The sequence below is a fragment of the Schistocerca serialis genome, chromosome 7 (genome assembly GCF_023864345.2).
Source record: "Schistocerca serialis cubense isolate TAMUIC-IGC-003099 chromosome 7, iqSchSeri2.2, whole genome shotgun sequence".
NCBI lineage: Eukaryota > Metazoa > Arthropoda > Insecta > Orthoptera > Acrididae > Schistocerca > Schistocerca serialis.
Window position 1 is genome coordinate 142657119 of NC_064644.1, and position 18361 is coordinate 142675479.

At 40.2% G+C, this 18361-nt stretch overlaps 1 protein-coding gene across 2 annotated transcripts in view; it reads right to left on the reverse strand.

Moving 5' to 3' along the window:
* Positions 1-18361, reverse strand: part of LOC126412877 (phosphatidylinositol 3-kinase catalytic subunit type 3) — a 103697-nt gene that overhangs the window by 48536 nt on the left and 36800 nt on the right. The window contains exon 10 of one of the 2 annotated variants that reach the window (XM_050082760.1): positions 846-1115. In XM_050082760.1, coding sequence (XP_049938717.1) covers positions 846-1115 — 270 coding nt within the window. Of the gene's footprint in view, positions 1-845; positions 1119-18361 lie in introns of both variants that reach the window. The other variant, XM_050082759.1, reaches the window with a different exon arrangement.

The window sequence follows — 18361 nt, forward strand, 5'->3', positions numbered from 1 at the left end:
CCTATTGGCAAACAGCAGAAACAACGTTGTACACCTTGTAGTTACTTCTCAGTTTTCCACAGTTCAATTTGCCTTTTCAATTTATAATCTCCATATCTCCTTTGTCCGAATGGCTTACAAATTTTATATTGACAAAATCTTAAACATCGCTGTTAAACAGCGACAGTGTAAATCTGAAGAAGTTGAAAACAAATCAACTGGTTGGCTGATTTTCTTCGACCTCTTATTTTGTCCTTATTTTACCTGTCTTGACAATTCCACACACCCGCCCCTCATACTCCCATTTCTTTCTGAATTTCTAAATCTCTCCCCATACACTGCTCATAACTCTCAGATTTTAATGTAATTCCAAAAGCTGAATACTGACTGTCAGTTCACTGTCACTACTTATTTCTTTCGTGCCCTCGTCTCTCCTGTTCTGGCCTTTTGGTGTTATTTTCTTTGCCCCAACACTTTTACATCTTAAACTTTTTACTGCCTTCCGCTTTTCCACATTTCTTAAAAAGTATTTAGAAATTCCTAACTGACAGTACTTTTTAATTTGTACATATCAAACCTGATCACATTACTTCTGTTTGTGCACCTGGTTAGTACTAAATCCTGTCTAATAATTTCTGCGGCCACCTGAGTGTGTGGTTCTGCGTACTATTGCTGGAAAAGAACTAGTGCTCAAAAACTAATGTGAATACAGTTTCCTTTTATGTGTTACTGTGCTCCATGCATTGATCTGCTATGGATGAGTGATTGCCTTTCCTTTATTTTACATACTGTTCCATCCAGGAATTTCACTGTTGCAACAACAACAAAAACAATCAAAATTAATATGATTCACATGCAATACTTGCCAGTAGAAGTAGTTGGCAAGAGTGGAATTTTGACAGGCACGATGTATGAGAAATGATGCTAGGTCACATCCACCTGACATATCATCTTCCAGACAACTTGCATCTATAGTAGCATCAGGCAGTTGATTTTGTGTTGCAGTCTCAGCTAAAGATGCAGAGCGAACTATCTGAGAAGCACCATCATCAGTGTTGGGTAATTCATGCACTGGTGTAGGAGTAAAGCTCTGAGACTTTTTCAAGATTCCTGAATCCCCACTCTCCTTGTTGTCACTGCTATAAAGAAAATTTACAATTATAAAATTGGTCCAATAATTGATGAAAGCAAATATGACAAATACCTAAGACTGTCAAGTTCAAAAGAACTAAAAATTAATGGCCCAGCAATTTCAGTATGAAAAACATGCTTCAGTTTATGTTACAGTACTTGTATGCAAACATTAACATTGTCTACAGTGTTAAAATGTGGTTCAGTAGGACCATCTCTTATTAACATCTATACATAAAAATGCAGATAAGCAAATCACCTTCAATTACACATCCCTTTCACTCCTTCTGACATCCTCAAATTTTCGAGAAATTATCTTACAATAATATTACAGACATCTTTCTGACAGCACCTCTCTCTTAATTTGGTTTTCAAAAAGCCAGCTTAAAATAAATAAATAGATAATCTCGTAAATGAAGTCCTAACAGAGCTATGGATGAAATCTTACCACTTAAAGACCTTCAATAGTATGGAATATAAAATTCTACCTTGTAAACTTTAATATTATAGCTTCAATGACATATCATTTGCAAGGCTGGATTATTATTCTCTTATCAGAACAGGAGGTCACACTGGCCGCCAAAGGAATAAAAGCATGCTGAGAACAAAGGAACACAAAATACAGAGCCCCAAAAGACAGTTCAGCCATGCAATTTTACTTTCCAGGGACCATAACTATATCTCATTATGCAGTAGACTGTGTTAAATGATTTACAAATATAATAAGTTTTGAAAATAATTTATCATCTGCCACAGTCACATTAATTTTAAAACTAAATTAACTGTTTCGCCGATCATTTGCCATCCTGAGATCTATAACACAAACAAATTTGAAACTTATAAGAGAAGTTATGCAGATTATGCCAAAATTAAAATGAAATACAGTAAAATAAAGTGACGTCATACATGTGTTACATTTCAATAAAAATTTGAAAGAGTATATGTAAATTTTTAATCTGTGGAATGAATAAAACTGCAACACAAAGTCTGCAGTTAGTGTACCTTAAGACACAGACGTGTTGCATTTGTAAAAGCAGGTATATTTTACACATATGACAGTATGCAAATAATAGTGTTTAAAGTTTTTACGTAGGTGTTTAAAATTTCATCTTTAATAAGAAGTATCATACATACACCTTATTGTTAAAAAGAAACATTGAATATTTGCAGAGAGTTCTTGATGCAAATAATTTCATTTCTTACTGGGAGATGGCACCGCATTCTGGCATCCTGATCACCACATGCAAGCTCATATCCTTCTTGACAGTGCTCCAGCTCAGACAACGTAGGCAGGCAACAGGTGAATTCAACTCTCTATATGCTCACATGATTGCAGCTCCAGAGTCTGCGTTTATAAGATGTCATCTAAAAAATTTAGATCACTGCAACTGTCATCTGGAGCTGTATGTAAACATCACAAGTACATGACAAACGAAATCCACCTGCTGCCTGTCTGTGGCGTCTGAGTGAGAGTGCTATCAACAAGGAAATAAGCATGTGTGCGGCGACCAGGATGCCAGACTTCATTGCCTTCTGCTCAGAAACAAAATTATCAGCCTCATACAAATCCCTGCTCATTTTCAATACTACTTTTTAACAACAGTCTTTATAAATAAGATATTTCTTATTTAACATGAATTTTTAAAAGACTTTAACAAAAATAAATCTGGTGTTAACTTATTGTTATACTATCAGACTATGTATTTGGCCATATCCATGCAGATGGTGCAGTAAGGAAGGGACACCAACAGCTGTGGGGGCTTTGGTATCTGAGTGCGATTCAAAATTTCACACCTAGCCCAAGTATCTATAGAGTGTTTGTGCACCTGATGGGTGCAGCTGCTTCGGCAAGCATGTGAGGTGGCACCATCCTTTGATGAGGGGTTACCAATACATCGCAGCCCTGCGACTGTAGCCGGTCTTTCACTAGTCACTGGAGTCAGATACAGGCACAGTATTTTGATCCTGTCTGATAAAACATTTCATTGTTTGGACTTTTCCCTGGAATGTAGTGTGTGGTTAGACAATTCAGGTACGCCCTGGACTTACACTGTTTATGAATTCACCTCATGGTCTCCACTGTCAGTCACCGCTGTGACCATCTGTTTTGTTCCGCCAATCTCCTCATTACTGCTAGTGTGAGTAATCAAACTGTTTCTACCTATGCAGAGTAAGATAGAAAAGGGGACTCCAACCTAAACAACAACGTATATGGTAGGGGAGATGCAGTTCAACAGCTGAAACCTAGGCACAAATGCATATCTCGCATAACTTATAAGCTACAGCTAACAGGCCTCCAAATGACAGATGTAGTTGTTGTTTTCTTCAGTCCTGAGACTTGTTTGATGCAGCTATCCATCCTACTCTATCCTGTGCAAGCTCCTTCATCTCCCAGTACCTACTACAACCTACAGCCTTCTGAATCTGCTTGGTGTATTCATCTCTTGGTCTCCCTCTACGATTTTTACCCTCCACACTGCCCTCCAATGCTAAATTTGTGATCCCTTGATGCCTCAGAACATGTCCTACCAACCGATCCCTTCTAGTCAAGTTGTGCCACAAACTCCTCTTCTCCCCAATTCTATTCAATACTTCCTCATTAGTTATGTGATCTACCCATCTAATCTTCAGCATTCTTCTGTAGCACCACATTTTGATAGATTCTATTCTCTTCTTGTCCAACTATTTATCGTCCAAGTTTCACTTCCATACATGGCTACACTCCATACAAATACTTTCAGAAACAACTTCCTGACACTTAAATCTATACTCTTTGTTAACAAATCTCTCTTCTTCAGAAACTCTTTCCTTGCCATTGCCAGTCTACATTTTATATCCTCTCTACTTCGACCATCATCAGTTATTTTGCTCCCCAAATATCAAAACTCATTTCCTAATCTAATTCCCTCAGCATCACCCGACTTAATTTGACTACATTCCATTATCCTCGTTTTGCTTTTGTTGATGCTCATCTTATATCCTCCTTTCAATACACTGTCCATTCCGTTCAACTGCTCTTCCAAGTCCTTTGCTGTCTCTGACAGAATTACAATGTTATTGGCGAACCTCAAAGTTTTTATTTCTTTTCCATGGATTTTAATACCTACTCCAAATTTTTCTTTTGTTTCCTTTACTGCTTGCTCAATATACAGATTGAATAACATCGGGGACAGGCTACAACCCTGTCTCACTCCCTTCCCAACCACTGCTTCCCTTTCATGTCCCTCCACTCTTATAACTGCCATCTGGTTTCTGTACAAATTGTAAATAGCCTTTCGCTCCCTGTATTTTACCCCTGCCACCTTTAGAATTTGAAAGAGAGTATTCCAGTCAACATTGTCAAAAGCTTTCTCCAAGTCCACAAATGCTAGAAATGTAGGTTTGCCTTTCCTTAATCCATTTTCTAAGATAATTCGTAGGGTCAGTATTGCCTCACATGTTCCAACATTTCTGCGGAATCCAAACTGATCTTCGCCGAGGTCGGCTTCTACTAGTTTTTTCATTTGTGTGTAAAGAATTCGCGTTAGTATTTTGCAGCTGTGTCTTATTAAACTGATAGTTCCGTAATTGGGATTGGAATTATGATATTCTTCTTGAAGTCTGAGGGTATTTCGCCTGTCTCATACATCTTGCTCACCAGATGGTAGAGTTTTGTCAGGACTGGCTCTCCCAAGGCCGTCAGTAATTCCAATGGAATGTTGTCTACTCCCGGGGCCTTGTTTTGACTCAGGTCTTTCAGTGCTCTGTCAAACTCTTCACGCAGTATCATATCTCCCATTTCATCTTCATCTACATCCTCTTCCATTTCCATAATATTGTCCTCAAGTATATTGCCCTTGTATAGACCCTCTGTATACTCCTTCCACTTTTCTGCTTTCCCTTCTTTGCTTAGAACTGGGTTTCCATCTGACCTCTTGATATTCATGCAAGTGGCTCTCTTTTCTCCAAAGGTCTCTCTAATTTTCCTGTAGGCAGTATCTATCTTACCCCTAGTGAGATAAGCCTCTACATCCTTACATTTGTCCTCTAGCCATCCCTGCTTAGCCATTTTGCACTTCCTGTCGATCTCGTTTCTATTCCTTTTTGCCTGCTTCATTTACTGCATTTTTATATTTTCTCCTTTAATCAATTAAATTCAATATTTCATCTGTTACCCAAGGATTTCTACTAGCCCTCGTCTTTTACCTACTTGATCCTCCGCTGCCTTCACTACTTCATCCCTCAGAGCTACCCATTTTTCATCTACTGTATTTCTTTCCCCCATTCCTGTCAATTGTTCCCCTATGCTCTCCCTGAAACTCTGTACAACCTCTGGTTCTTTCAGTTTATCCAGGTCCCATATCTTTAAATTCTCACCTTTTTGCAGTCTCTTCAGTTTTAATCTGCAGTTCATAACCAATAGATTGTGGTCAGAGTCGACATCTGCCCCTGGAAATGTCTTACAATTTAAAACCTGGTTCCTAAATCTCTGTCTTACCATTAAATAATCTATCCGATACCTTCTAGTATCTCCAGAATTGTTCCATGTATACAACCTTCTTTTATGATTCTTGAACGAAGTGTCAGCTATGATTAAGTTGTGCTCTGTGCAAAATTCTACCAGGTGGCTTCCTCTCATTTCTTACCCCCAATCCATATTCACCTACTATGTTTCCTTCTCTCCCTTTTCGTACTCTCGAATTCCAGTCACCCATGAATATTAAATTTTCGTCTCCCTTCACTATCTGAATAATTTCTTTTGTTTCATCAATTTCTTCATCATCTGCAGAGCTAGTTGGCATATAAACTTGTACTACTGTAGTAGGCGTGGGCTTCGTGTCTATCTTGGCCACAATAATGCGTTCACTATGCTGTTTGTAGTAGCTTACCCGCACTCCCATTTTTTTATTCATTATTAAACCTACTCCTGCATTACCCCTATTTGATTTTGTATTTATAACCCTGTATTCACCTGACCAAAAGTCTTGTTCCTTCTGCCACCCAACTTCACTAATTCCCACTAGATCTAACTTTAACCTATCCATTTCCTTTTTAAATTTTCTAACCTACCTGCCCAATTAAGGGATCTGACATTCCACGCTCCGATCCGTAGAATGCCGGTTTTCTTTCTACTGATAACGACGTCCTCTTGAGTAGTCCCCGCCCAGAGATCCGAATGGGGGACTATTTTACCCAAGAGGGCGCCATCATCATTTAACCATACAGTAGAGCTGCATGCCCTCGGGAAAAATTACGGCTGTAGTTTCCCCTTGCTTTCAGCCATTCACAGTACCAGCACAGCAAGGCCGTTTTGGTTAGTGTTGCAAGGCCAGATGAGTCAATCATCCAGACTGTTGCCCCTGAAACTACTGAAAAGGCTGCTGCCCCTCTTCAGGAACACATTAGATCAAGTTATTTTAGGCCTATTGCGGTGTGTAACTTCAGATCCTTTTTTGACAGCTCGTAAACAAAGTACAAACAGAGGAAACAACCACAAAGTAAGTACTTAGTAGAAGGTTGGCATGTTTGTAGAGGATTGTCAAAGCTCATGTAATGCAAGAAAACTTCCTAAGAATGTGACTTCTTTTTCCGATTCAGAGTTTGTTGTAAGGTTTTTACACAATTATGCAGAACAACATGCCATAATTTTACCAGGCAGAAGTGGCACTCAGTATAATGCAAATATCAAACTTCTACCTTCAAGTGATAATAAAGCCAAAATTTTTGAAACTTACATGGCTTCCTTTACAAATGATATGACCGTAAAACCAGTATCAAGTAGAGTGTTTTGTAATATTCAGAAATAGATATGCCTAGAAATAGTTGTCATGAAGCCAAAGGCATTTCAGTTCAGGAACTGCAATGGCTTCAGTGCCTGAAGAAACTAAAATGGGAACTATTGAAAAAACGAGGTCCCATCTAGAACTTGTTGCAAAAGAAAGAGTTTTATAAGGGAACTATCAAAAAGACTAAGGGGAATTTTGAAGATGGTGATAGAAGTTGTGTACACTGCAGTTTTGACATGGCCCAGCAGGTTCACATACCTAGTAACCCATTGCAGCCTGGACCTATTTATTTCTTGGTACCATTCAGAATAGGAATATTTGGGGTTATGTGTGAGACTGTGAACAAACAAGTAAACTATCTACTCCCAGAAAGTGTAGGAACAACAAAGGGATCTATGTTGTTTTATTTATTTATTTTTATTTATTTATTTATTTATTGTTCCGTGGGACCACATTTAGGAGAAGTCTCCATGGTCATGGAACGAGTCAATACATGAAATTATAACACGATTGTAGAAACAGATAAAATGAAACAAGTCGTTAGTTTAAATAAAGAAAATCAAGAATGTAACACTGGAATTTTCTTAATTTTTTATCTCTTCCAGGAGCTCCTCGACAGAATAGAAGGAGTGAGCCATGAGGAAACTCTTCAGTTTAGACTTAAAAGTGTTTGGGCTACTGCTAAGATTTTTGAGTTCTTGTGGTAGCTTATTGAAAATGGATGCAGCAGAATACTGCACTCCTTTCTGCACAAGAGTCAAGGAAGTGCATTCCACATGCAGATTTGATTTCTGCCTAGTATTAACTGAGTGAAAGCTGCTAACTCTTGGGAATAAGCTAATATTGCTAACAACAAACGACATTAAAGAAAATACATACTGTGAGGGCAATGTCAAAATTCCCAGACTATTGAATAGGGGTCGACAAGAGGTTTTCGAACTTACACCACACATAGCTCGAACAGCCCGTTTTTGAGCCAAAAATACCCTTTTTGAATCAGAAGAATTACCCCAAAAAATAATACCATATGACATAAGCGTATGAAAATATGCGAAGTATACTACTTTTCGTGTTGAAATGTCACTTATTTCAGATACTGTTCTAATGGTAAATAAAGCGGCATTTAGTTTCTGAACAAGATCCTGAACATGGGCTTTCCACAACAGCTTACTATCTATCCGTACGCCTAGGAACTTGAACTGTTCCGTCTCGCTTATAACATGCCCATTCTGTCTGATTAAAATGTCAGTTCTTGTTGAATTGTGGGTTAGAAACTGTAAAAACTGAGTCTTACTGTGATTTAGCATCAAATTATTTTCCACAAGCCACGAACTTACTTCATGAACTACATTATTTGATAATGTTTCAATATTACACACAAGATCCTTCACTACCAAGGTGGTGTCATCAGCAAACAGTCTTTTCCACAACTACTTGGAAAACTACAGTCATGAAGAAGACACAATGTTCAATCATGCTGACAATTGTGTAGGTCAGAACAAGAACAATATCTTACTAGGATATCTTGCTTGGAGAATCAGTAATAACAAAAATAAGAATTGTTTTGTCATTCATGCCAGTAGGCCACATGAAATTTGCATGTGACTGGGCATTTGGAGTTTTAAAGAAAAGATTTAGGGTCACCTATATCTCTTCCATACAAGAATTCGTCAACTGCATTGAGAAATCTACACCTACAACACATGTTAACTCAGTTGTTGCTGTGGGAAATTAAATAGTTCAAGTTGCTGTGAATACATATGACTGGCTATATTTCTTGAAGGATAGTAATGCTAACAAAAGTACCTCACATAACTAAATACAACCACTTTGAGTTCAACATTAGCTACAAAGGTGGAGTACATTGCAAATTGCACATTGATGGAAATGAATGTGTGTACCGCATCTTCCCCAATGACAATGGACCCACTGGGTTTCCTGCTGCAGTAATTCCTCCAGCGATGACAAGACAACGAAAAGAGTACCTTTTTAAAAACATCAGGACCTATTGCAGAGAGAACTACAAAGACATTCCGTGTCCAGAAGTAGGCTCAGAATGTGAACCAGAAACTCAAGTCAGTGACAGTGAAGATCCTGAAGAAGAACCTGACCAATCAAATATTCCAGAACCAATGAACAGGAGAAAATGCTCAGACTTCCTATTACCTATTGGTGACACATAAGAATCTGTGCCGGACTGGGTTTGAATCCAGATATCCTGCTTATCACGAGTGCTCGCCTTAACCATCTCAGCGACACACACACACACACACACACACACACACACACTGGATCAATCCAACCCTCCGAATGCTACACTGACTGTGCCCCTATTGCTCATAAGATTACTTGGATTCTTGCAACAAGGTTAATGAAATAGCTATGGTGACTGCTCATAACAAGTGGGAAATCCACTTTGCTCCTGCAAAGATTTTCTACATCACCAATATGCAATATTTCCACACCTAATACAGTTGATGTCAAAAGAATTCACAATTGCAAATAAATTTTGTAAGATTTTATTGACTATGGCACTTATGTACGCTCTTTTAAATTTTACTGAAAAATGTCAAATGCACATGATCAGTCTGTCAATAGCCCACCAACGGATTAGCTTTTACACTCAGGACCTTCCTTCATATATATTCACGACAAAGTGACATGTGAGTGAACTACTGTTTCTCTTAAGGTACATCACCACTTAAATTCACTGCATTATTTTAATCTTGATGTAAACTGCATAACTTCTTGTAACTTATTTGTCTTTTAGATCTGAGGGTGGACTGTGATGACCAAAACAGGTAATTTACTTCTGAAACTGGTGTGATTGTGCTTAACAATACATTATTTTCAAGATGAGCAATCGCTGTCAGCTCCTATTTGACTGAAATGTGTTTCTTGTTATAATATGTTTAACGAAAAATGTAACTACCTACTCGTCATTTAATGAGTGACTTTTACATAAATCTGATCTCTCTTATCTTAAATGATTGAGATAGTCTGATTTTGGTGAAAAAGGACTGAAAGCACTTCACTTCATTATAATGCTTCTGTTATCAGTAAATATAGTTCCCATTTTATTGATATTGCCAACATCACTTTTTCCCTCTGAACAGGAGTCTTAATTCAAGCTGATACAGGTGCCAAACTGAGTCTTATTACTGAAATATGACCTAAAACAACTACTAACTATACCTTTACAAGACTTGAGTAACGTAACCAAGCAGTTATCATCTTAAGCTCTCCAGATCAACCCTAGTCAACACATATTATGAATAAAAATCACACATTATGACAGTAAGATACTTCCAGTCTGAGTCATAGTCATTCCGATCTGTTCAAGGAGCAGAGCAACAGACTCGATCATTGCTCCCTCTTGTTGGCAGAGTGGGGAAACCACATCTGTAACTACAGGAATCAGTAGTGACTAGCAACAATTCCCATACAGTGATGAGTACTGTGGTTTAGAACCTTCATAAAAATTGCAGATCCCAGAAATTAACTGGGGGGGGGGGGGGGGGGGGGGGGGACATTGCTCTCAGGTGAGCAGAGAATGGCATACCACTTCAGAGAATCATGCTTTATAAAGAACCATGGCAGTCACATCACTATTCAGGATGTGAATGTTTCAGTTTAGTAACTGAAAATTCAATCAATCAAAATGTTTTTTCTCAGAAAGAAAAAAATAAACACTAAGAAAAACTAGGTAGTAAAATCTTCACTCAAGTGCTGTTTAAAAATTCTTGTTTGTGTTATTCTGTTTTATTGTATAGGTGTTTGATTTGTATGTGGTAAACGAAAAGTCTCTTCTGTGATATAAATTGTCACTGACTGAATCTGTATGTGTTCCTCTGTTCTAAGAGTATGAGCTTCACCAAAAATTTATGGAAAGATTTTCACTAATGGTTAGTACTGAGTTAATATCCTTTTTTATTGAGTACCTAAGAATTAAATACTTTTAAGCAAAAGTATGTTGTGGAATTGACACTTTAGGTACGTTCCTGAGTACCATACCTACATAAGCAAAATAATTCCTAATATTTTCCTGCACATGTTTCTTACTATGAATTTTTTAAGCAATTTCAACAATTTGCCTCATGTCTGGGAAGTGATTATCAGAGAGGGTTACTATCTATATATGGTTCTGTAAGATTTGTTTATTTTTGTGGTAAAATTATTTTCCTTGAAACTTTGTGACAGGATAAAACTGCACACTGGACCAACTTACACTCAGATCCTTGCTTTTCACTGGCATTGCTTGTAACAATTTTTCAGCATGGCTCAAGACCTCCCACACAGCTTTTGATTGCTAATACCTACAGACACCTCTAAAGTAAATTTCCAAAGCATCTGTAACAAAGTTACTGAGTTCACTGCCCTCCAGGAATACTGCCGCACTCACATTATAATCAGAACCAAGAGCATGAAAATGTAGAAACCTTCATAAAATTTAACGAAGCATGGGGCACATACTGAAAAGACAAGGCACACATCACTGAATGGGAGAGTTCATTACAACTGACAAAAATTGTATCTATGCAGGTCGAAATTGAGTCTGGATGCGAGTAACCAGCCCACCTGAATTCAAATTAATCATTGGATATTTTTACCAGCCTCCCAATTCTGCCATAAAGTTATAAAATCATTCAAAGAAACTTCATTTTCAGTACACAGACCATGCTGATTAGTTGAAGAAGACTAACCAACCTAGTATAGACATACAGCTATGGATTCTCTTATGAAATAGATCTGAACACGTTTTTCAAAAACGTGCCTTTAGCAGGTAGTTGGGCAACACACAAACTGATTAGTTTCATAGGTTGTTTCACTTTAAATTGCTTCAATAGCACTTTCTTAAGATATTTTATGGAAGTAACTGCTTCCAGTGATTGTTCTCCATTCTTGTAATCACAAAATAAAGTGTCATTTTACTTATTCACATTAGATTTATGATTAACATCAACTGCTTCAATCCCGGCACCATGCAACGATCCCCTGCAGGTCTTTCTGCATTTCACTACAATTTCCTAGCATTGCAACTTCTCTGTATGCAACAGAGTCACCCGCAAAAACCCCAAAGTTACTATTCTGTCTGAAGATCTCTCTCCATTGAGAATGACATGTGTTCTGTTTGACAGAAATCTTCAATCTGATCATACAGCTGGCCTTACATACCATAAGCACTTATTTTGTTCACTGAGTGGCTCTATGGAACTTTAACACCTTCTGGACATCAAGGGACACAGTATCAAGACATTACCTACAGCCTTCTGGGCCTCTTCGACAAACAGAACAAGCTAAGTTACATATGTTTGCTGTTTTTGAAAGCCCTGTTGATTCCTACAAGAGATTTAAGGTCTCTAGGAATGTCATAATACGCAAGCATAAAACATGTTGCAAAATTCTAAAACAGACCAACATTAGAGATATAGTACTGTGTATAAGTTCGACAACCCTTCTTGAAAATGGGAATGACCAGTGCTTTTTTTTTTAATCACAAAGAGCACTTCACGCCTCCTGAGACCTACCGTATACTGTTGATAGAAGATGGGCAAGCTCTTTCACATACTCTTTAGATTCGTACTGGAACTCTTATCACGTCCAGTGACATTTCTTTTGTTGAGCAATTTCAGTTGCTCTTCAATCCAATGGTCACTTATTTAAATACCTGTCATTTTGACATTCATGTGACGATTTAAGGGGTAACTAAAGTGCAATATTCCTCAATGAAACAGTTTCAGAAAAGACACTTAGTATTTCGGCCTTCTGTGCCATCATCTGTTCTGATGCCATTATAGTCTCAGTGTGGACAGATGGCTTCAATCCATTTCCTGATTCAACATCAAATCAAAACTTCTTTGATTTTCTGTCAGGTTGGTAGATAGAATTTTACTTTCTAATTCACTGAACATTTCATGCATAGAACTTCTTGTGTTAATTTTGATGTAGTTCAGTTTTTGATTGTCTGTGAAGCTTTGGGAGTGTTTAAATTTGCTGTGAATTTTCTCAGCTTTCATAGCAGCTTTCTAACATGGCTGCTAAACCATGGCTGGTACTTCCCATCTCTCACAACTTTGACCAGCACATACCAGCATAAAGCATATTTTAGAGTGCTCTTTAACTTTGTCCACTGATGCAACACTATCAGTGCTAGAGTTCAGTTTTCATGTTGACCACTCTGGTAATCTGAAACTTGTTTCTTCTTGTTTATGCTAAGCAAAAACATTCATTTATTTATATTCCTATTTACATCTGTATTCAGTGATGCTGTAATAAACTTATGGTCACTGATTATACGTTCTACACTGAGCCAAAAAGTTTGAGCCTATTGGCGACCAGGAGATTTAATATTGCCTTCAGAAGTATGTTCTCCAATTACCTAGTCAAGGCAATGTTCAGATAAGGGATTTAGAACAATTTCACATGACTCCCTATCTCTTCTACCTACCGTAATCAGGTCAGCGTCACTGTCTATAGCTATTAACTTGACATCATTACCTTATATAACATGACCAGGCACTTTACATGAAATATCCTCTAAGAGTGAGTGAGTGTGTGTGTGTGTGTGTGTGTGTGTGTGTGTGTGTGTGTGTGTGTGTGTGTGTGTGTGCGTGTGTGTGCGCGTGCGCGCGCGCGCACGCACGGGCACACGCACGCACGCGCGCAAATGTGGCATCAAATCCCTCCAACAACCAACCAAGGCCTCATTGCTTCTATGCCATGATGTGTTGCAGCTGTTATCTGTGCCAAAGATGGACATACTGGCTATTAGGCAGGTGGTCTTAGTGTTCTGGCTGATCAGTGTGGTCATTTCTTATGGCTATAATCACACCTCCACAACAGGCATTCAACAATTAAATTTAAGGAATCAGGAAGACTATACTTAACACGAAAGTCTGAAAGAAGGGGACATTCCACAAATATGTGAGATATCGCCAGTCTAACTCCACAACCATATTGTGGGGGTGGGTCACTATGCAGGGAGAAACAATGGGCGAGATGGGTATGACCAATGCGTAAACAGCATAAAACAATGGACTCCTTCCAAGAGGAGCAGAAGGAAGAGTGCCAAACTGCAGTAGACTCCTTGATTGTGCGGAGTTTATTAGTATGAGCAGTAGCGCTCCAGATAGCATTCCACTTTTGGGCAAAGATTTGACGTAGATCCGCATATTCACAGCTGAAATCATGAAAGTAAATGGGGTAAGCGTCTGCCTCCCTAGCCAAATGGTTAGCCAGTTCATTCCTTGGGATGCCCACATGATTTAGGACCCAGAGAAAGACAACTGAACAGGCAGCATGCTCAAGGGCAGAGAAAAGGTCATGGATAGCGCAGACAAAAGGGTGACGTGCGTAGCATCGGTCGATAGCCTGCAGACTGCTCATGGAGTCTGAACAAATTAAAACACTGTGGAGGGGGGGGGGGGGGGGGCTGAGAAACAAAAAGGAAGGCCCTGTGAATGGCTAGAAGCTCTGCTGTGAACACGCTACATGACCCCGGCAATAAATAAATGGTGTTCGAAGGCAGTAGGAGATGTGCATATCCCACCTTATCAATTGTCTTAGAACCATCAGTATAAAAGATGGTGGCACCCTAGAACTCTGCGAGGATGGCACAGACAAGATGCCGGAAAACCATAGGAGCGACAGAGACCTTAGGACCCTGGAATAGATCAGTCCTAATCTGTGGTTCAAGCACCATCCAAGGGGTGTTATGGGGGAGAAAGAGACAGGGTGCAGTCCAGTGAGAGGAGATGGAGATCCTGACAGAGGAAGCCCAGATGTATGCCGACCGGCAATCCCACCTGTGGGCAGGTGTTAGGAGGGATACATCCTTCATTGGCAAAGAGCACAGGGTACACAGGATGGTCAGGAATTGGCGAATGGTGATTGCCTAAGAAACAAGGAGTTGGCTCCATCTGATATGTAGAGGGGTAATCCCCACTTCTGTAAGGAGACTAGCAACAGGACTAGTGCGAAAGGCACCAATAGCCAGACGCACCCCACAATGATGGACAGGGTCAAGGGGTTTCAAAGAGGAAGGAGCTGCTGAGCCATAAACCTGAGTACCATAATCTAGTCTGGACAAGACCAGAGCACGGTAAAGATGGAGTAGAGTGGAACAGTCTGCACCCCAACATGTGTGGGCCAGGAGGCGGAGAGCATTTAGCTTCCGCATACACATAGTCTTTAGGTGGCGAATGTGGGGCAGCCATGTCAGCTTGTTATCAAAAATAAGGCACAAGAAATGGGACTGTGCTACAACATCGAGGAGCTGGTTGGCTATATGAAGTCCTGGATCGGGGTGTACAGTGGGTCGACAACAAAAATGCATAACCCACGTTTTGGAGGGAGAAAACTGGAAGCCATGGATCATGACCCATTTAGAGGCCCATCGGATGGCACCTTGGAGCTGGTCCTCAGCAGATGCTACTGAGTGGGAGCTGCACCAGATGCAAAAATCATCAATGTACAATGGCCCAACAGATGTCACAACCCCATTGATGGCAATGAGGAAGAGCGTGACACTTAGCACAGAACCCTGTGGGATACCACTCTCCTTAATCTGAGGGGCGCTGAGTGAAGTGCCAACTCGAACCCAGAAGAGCTGGTGAGAAAAACTCGCGGATAAAAATCTGAAAGGGACCATGGAAGCCATAGTCATGGAGGGTAACTAAAATTTCATGGTGCCAAGCCATGTCATACGCCTTATGTAGGTCAAAGAAGAGTGCAACAAGATGCCAGCAGTGAATAAAAGCCTGTCAGATGGCCGATTCCAATCAGAGTAAATGATTAGTTGGAGACTGCCCTGTCCAGAAGCCAAACTGATATGGAGACAAAAGGCCCCGAGACTCGCCATCCTTTCGAGCAGTTTACAAAGTACATTCATCAGGCTAATTGGACGGTAGCTGTCTAGACACACTGGGCATTTCCTGGGCTTAAGGACATGATAACTATACAGTCTTTCCATTGAGATAGAAAAGCACCCACGAGAGCCAAATGTGGTTGAAAATGCTGAGGAGCTGTTGCCTCTGGGGGATGGCCAAGTGTTGGATCATCTGGTTGTGGATGGAATCTGGGCCTGGGGCTGCCTCTCGTGGAGAGCCAAGAGCCTGCACCAATTCCCATTCAATGAAGGGTGCATTATAGGGCTCAACGTGGAGCACGATGAAACAAAGATGGTCTCTTCAACCCTGAGTTTCTGCTAGAAAAAGGCAGCAGGTACGAAGAGAATGATTATTCTGTCGCAAGGTGTGTCATGCGGTTTTCTGTGAGGACAATTGGATCAGAGCACAGAGTACCTTGGAAGTTCAGACCCTGGACAGTTTTCTGTCCCTGGCAGCCCAGAAGGCAATGGAGCTCGGACCAAACCTGTGCTGTAGAGGCATATATCCCCAGTGAGGAAACATAGCATTTTCAGCATTCCTTTTTACTCTACTGAATAAGGTAACGAGCCTTAGCACGGAGACACTTAAAAGTGAGAGGATTGGTCTGTGAAGGGTGTCACTTAAATTGCTGCAGCACCCGTCAGCGACCCTGGACAGCGACATCCTTGGTCCATCATGGTACCACTCAACATTGAGGGGGCCCTCTGGATAGGGGGACAGCAGTGCCAGCAGCATCAAGAATACTGACAGAGATGCCTTGCATAACTACATCAATGGATTCGACAGGGAGGTGCCAAATTCACAGCAGACATATATAAAGGCTAATTGGCCCTGCGGAACTCCCAATGGGGGGCCTGTCTGCCTGGTGGCAGCAGGGGAACGATAGAATCACCAGAAAGTGGTCACTGTAACAAAGGTCATCATGGGATGACCAATGTAGGGTAGAGGAGGAGATCGTAAGATCATTAGCAGAGAAGGTGCCATGAGCAGCACTGAATGGGGCAGGGGAACCATTATGAGGAGACACAAATCGTGGTCCATGATACATTGGTCAATTAGGATACCCCTATCCGTTGAAGGGGCACTCCCCCCACAGTGGATGGTGGGCACTGAAGTCCCGAAGCAGGAGAAATGGGGGCAGGAGTTGCTGGATTAAGGTAGATAGTGCAATGTAAGGAAGTGGCCTACCTGGAGGGAGGTGATTGTTGTTGTCTTCAGTCCTGAGACTGGTTTGATGCAGCTCTCCATGCTACTATATCCTGTGCAGGCTGCTTCATCTCCCAGTACTTACTGCAACCTACGTTTTTCTGAATCTGCTTAGTGTACTCATCTCTTGGTCTCCCTCTACGATTTTTACCCTCCATGCTGCCCTCCAATGACAAATTTGTGATCCCCCTGATGCCTCAGAACATGTCCTACCAAACAATCGCTTCTTCTTCTTGTCAAGTTGTGCCACAAATTCCTCTTCTCCCCAATTCTATTCAATACCTCCTCATTAGTTATGTGATCTACCAACCTAATCTTCAGCATTCTTCTGTAGCACCACATTTTGAAAGATTCTATTCTCTTCTTGTCCAACTATTTATTGTCCATGTTTCACTTCCATACATGGCTACACTCCATACAAATACTTTCAGAAACGACTTCATGACACTTAAATCTATACTCGATGTTAACAAATTTCTCTTCTTCAGAAACGCTTTCCTTGCCATTGCCAGTCTACATTTTATATCCTCTCTACTTCAACCATCATCAGTTATTTTGCTCCCCAAATAGCAAAACTCCATTACTACTTTAAGTGTCTCATTTTCTAATCTAATTCCCTCAGCATCACCCAACTTAATTCGACTACATTCCTTTATCCTCATTTTGCTTTTGTTGATGTTCATCTTATATCCTCCTTTCAAGACGCTATCCATTCCATTCAACTGCTCTTCCAAGTCCTTTGCTGTCTCTGACAGAATTACAATGTCATCGGCGAACCTCAAAGTTTTTATTTCTTCTCCATGGATTTTAATACCTAATCCGAATTTTTCTTTTGTTTCCTTTACTGCTTGCTCAATATACAGATTGAATAACATTGGGGAGAGGCTACAACCCTGTCTCACTCCCTTCCCAACCACTGCTTCCCTTTCATGTCCCTCGACTCTTACAACTGCCATCTGGTTTCTGTACAAATTGTAAATAGCCTTTCGCTCCCTGTATTTTACCCCTGCCACCTTTAGAATTTGAAAGAGAGCATTCCAGCCAACATTGTCAAAAGCTTTCTCTAATCTACAAATGCTAGAAATGTAGGTTTGCCTTTCTTAATCTATTTTCTAGGATAAGTCGTAAGGTCAGTATTGCCTCGCGTGTTCCAACATTTCTACGGAATCCAAACTGATCTTCCCTGAGGTCAGCTTCTACCAGTTTTTTCCATTCGTCTGTAAAGAATTCACGTTAGTATTTTGCAGCTGTGACTTATTAAACTGAAGTAACAGATGCAAAAGTTGAACTAGATGGAATGTCTCCTACTTTTGGCAAGCCTCAGTATAAGACAGGCGATCCAGTGACTTGTATTCTAGGATCTTCTTTTCTCTCTTGTAAGCTGAGCAATAC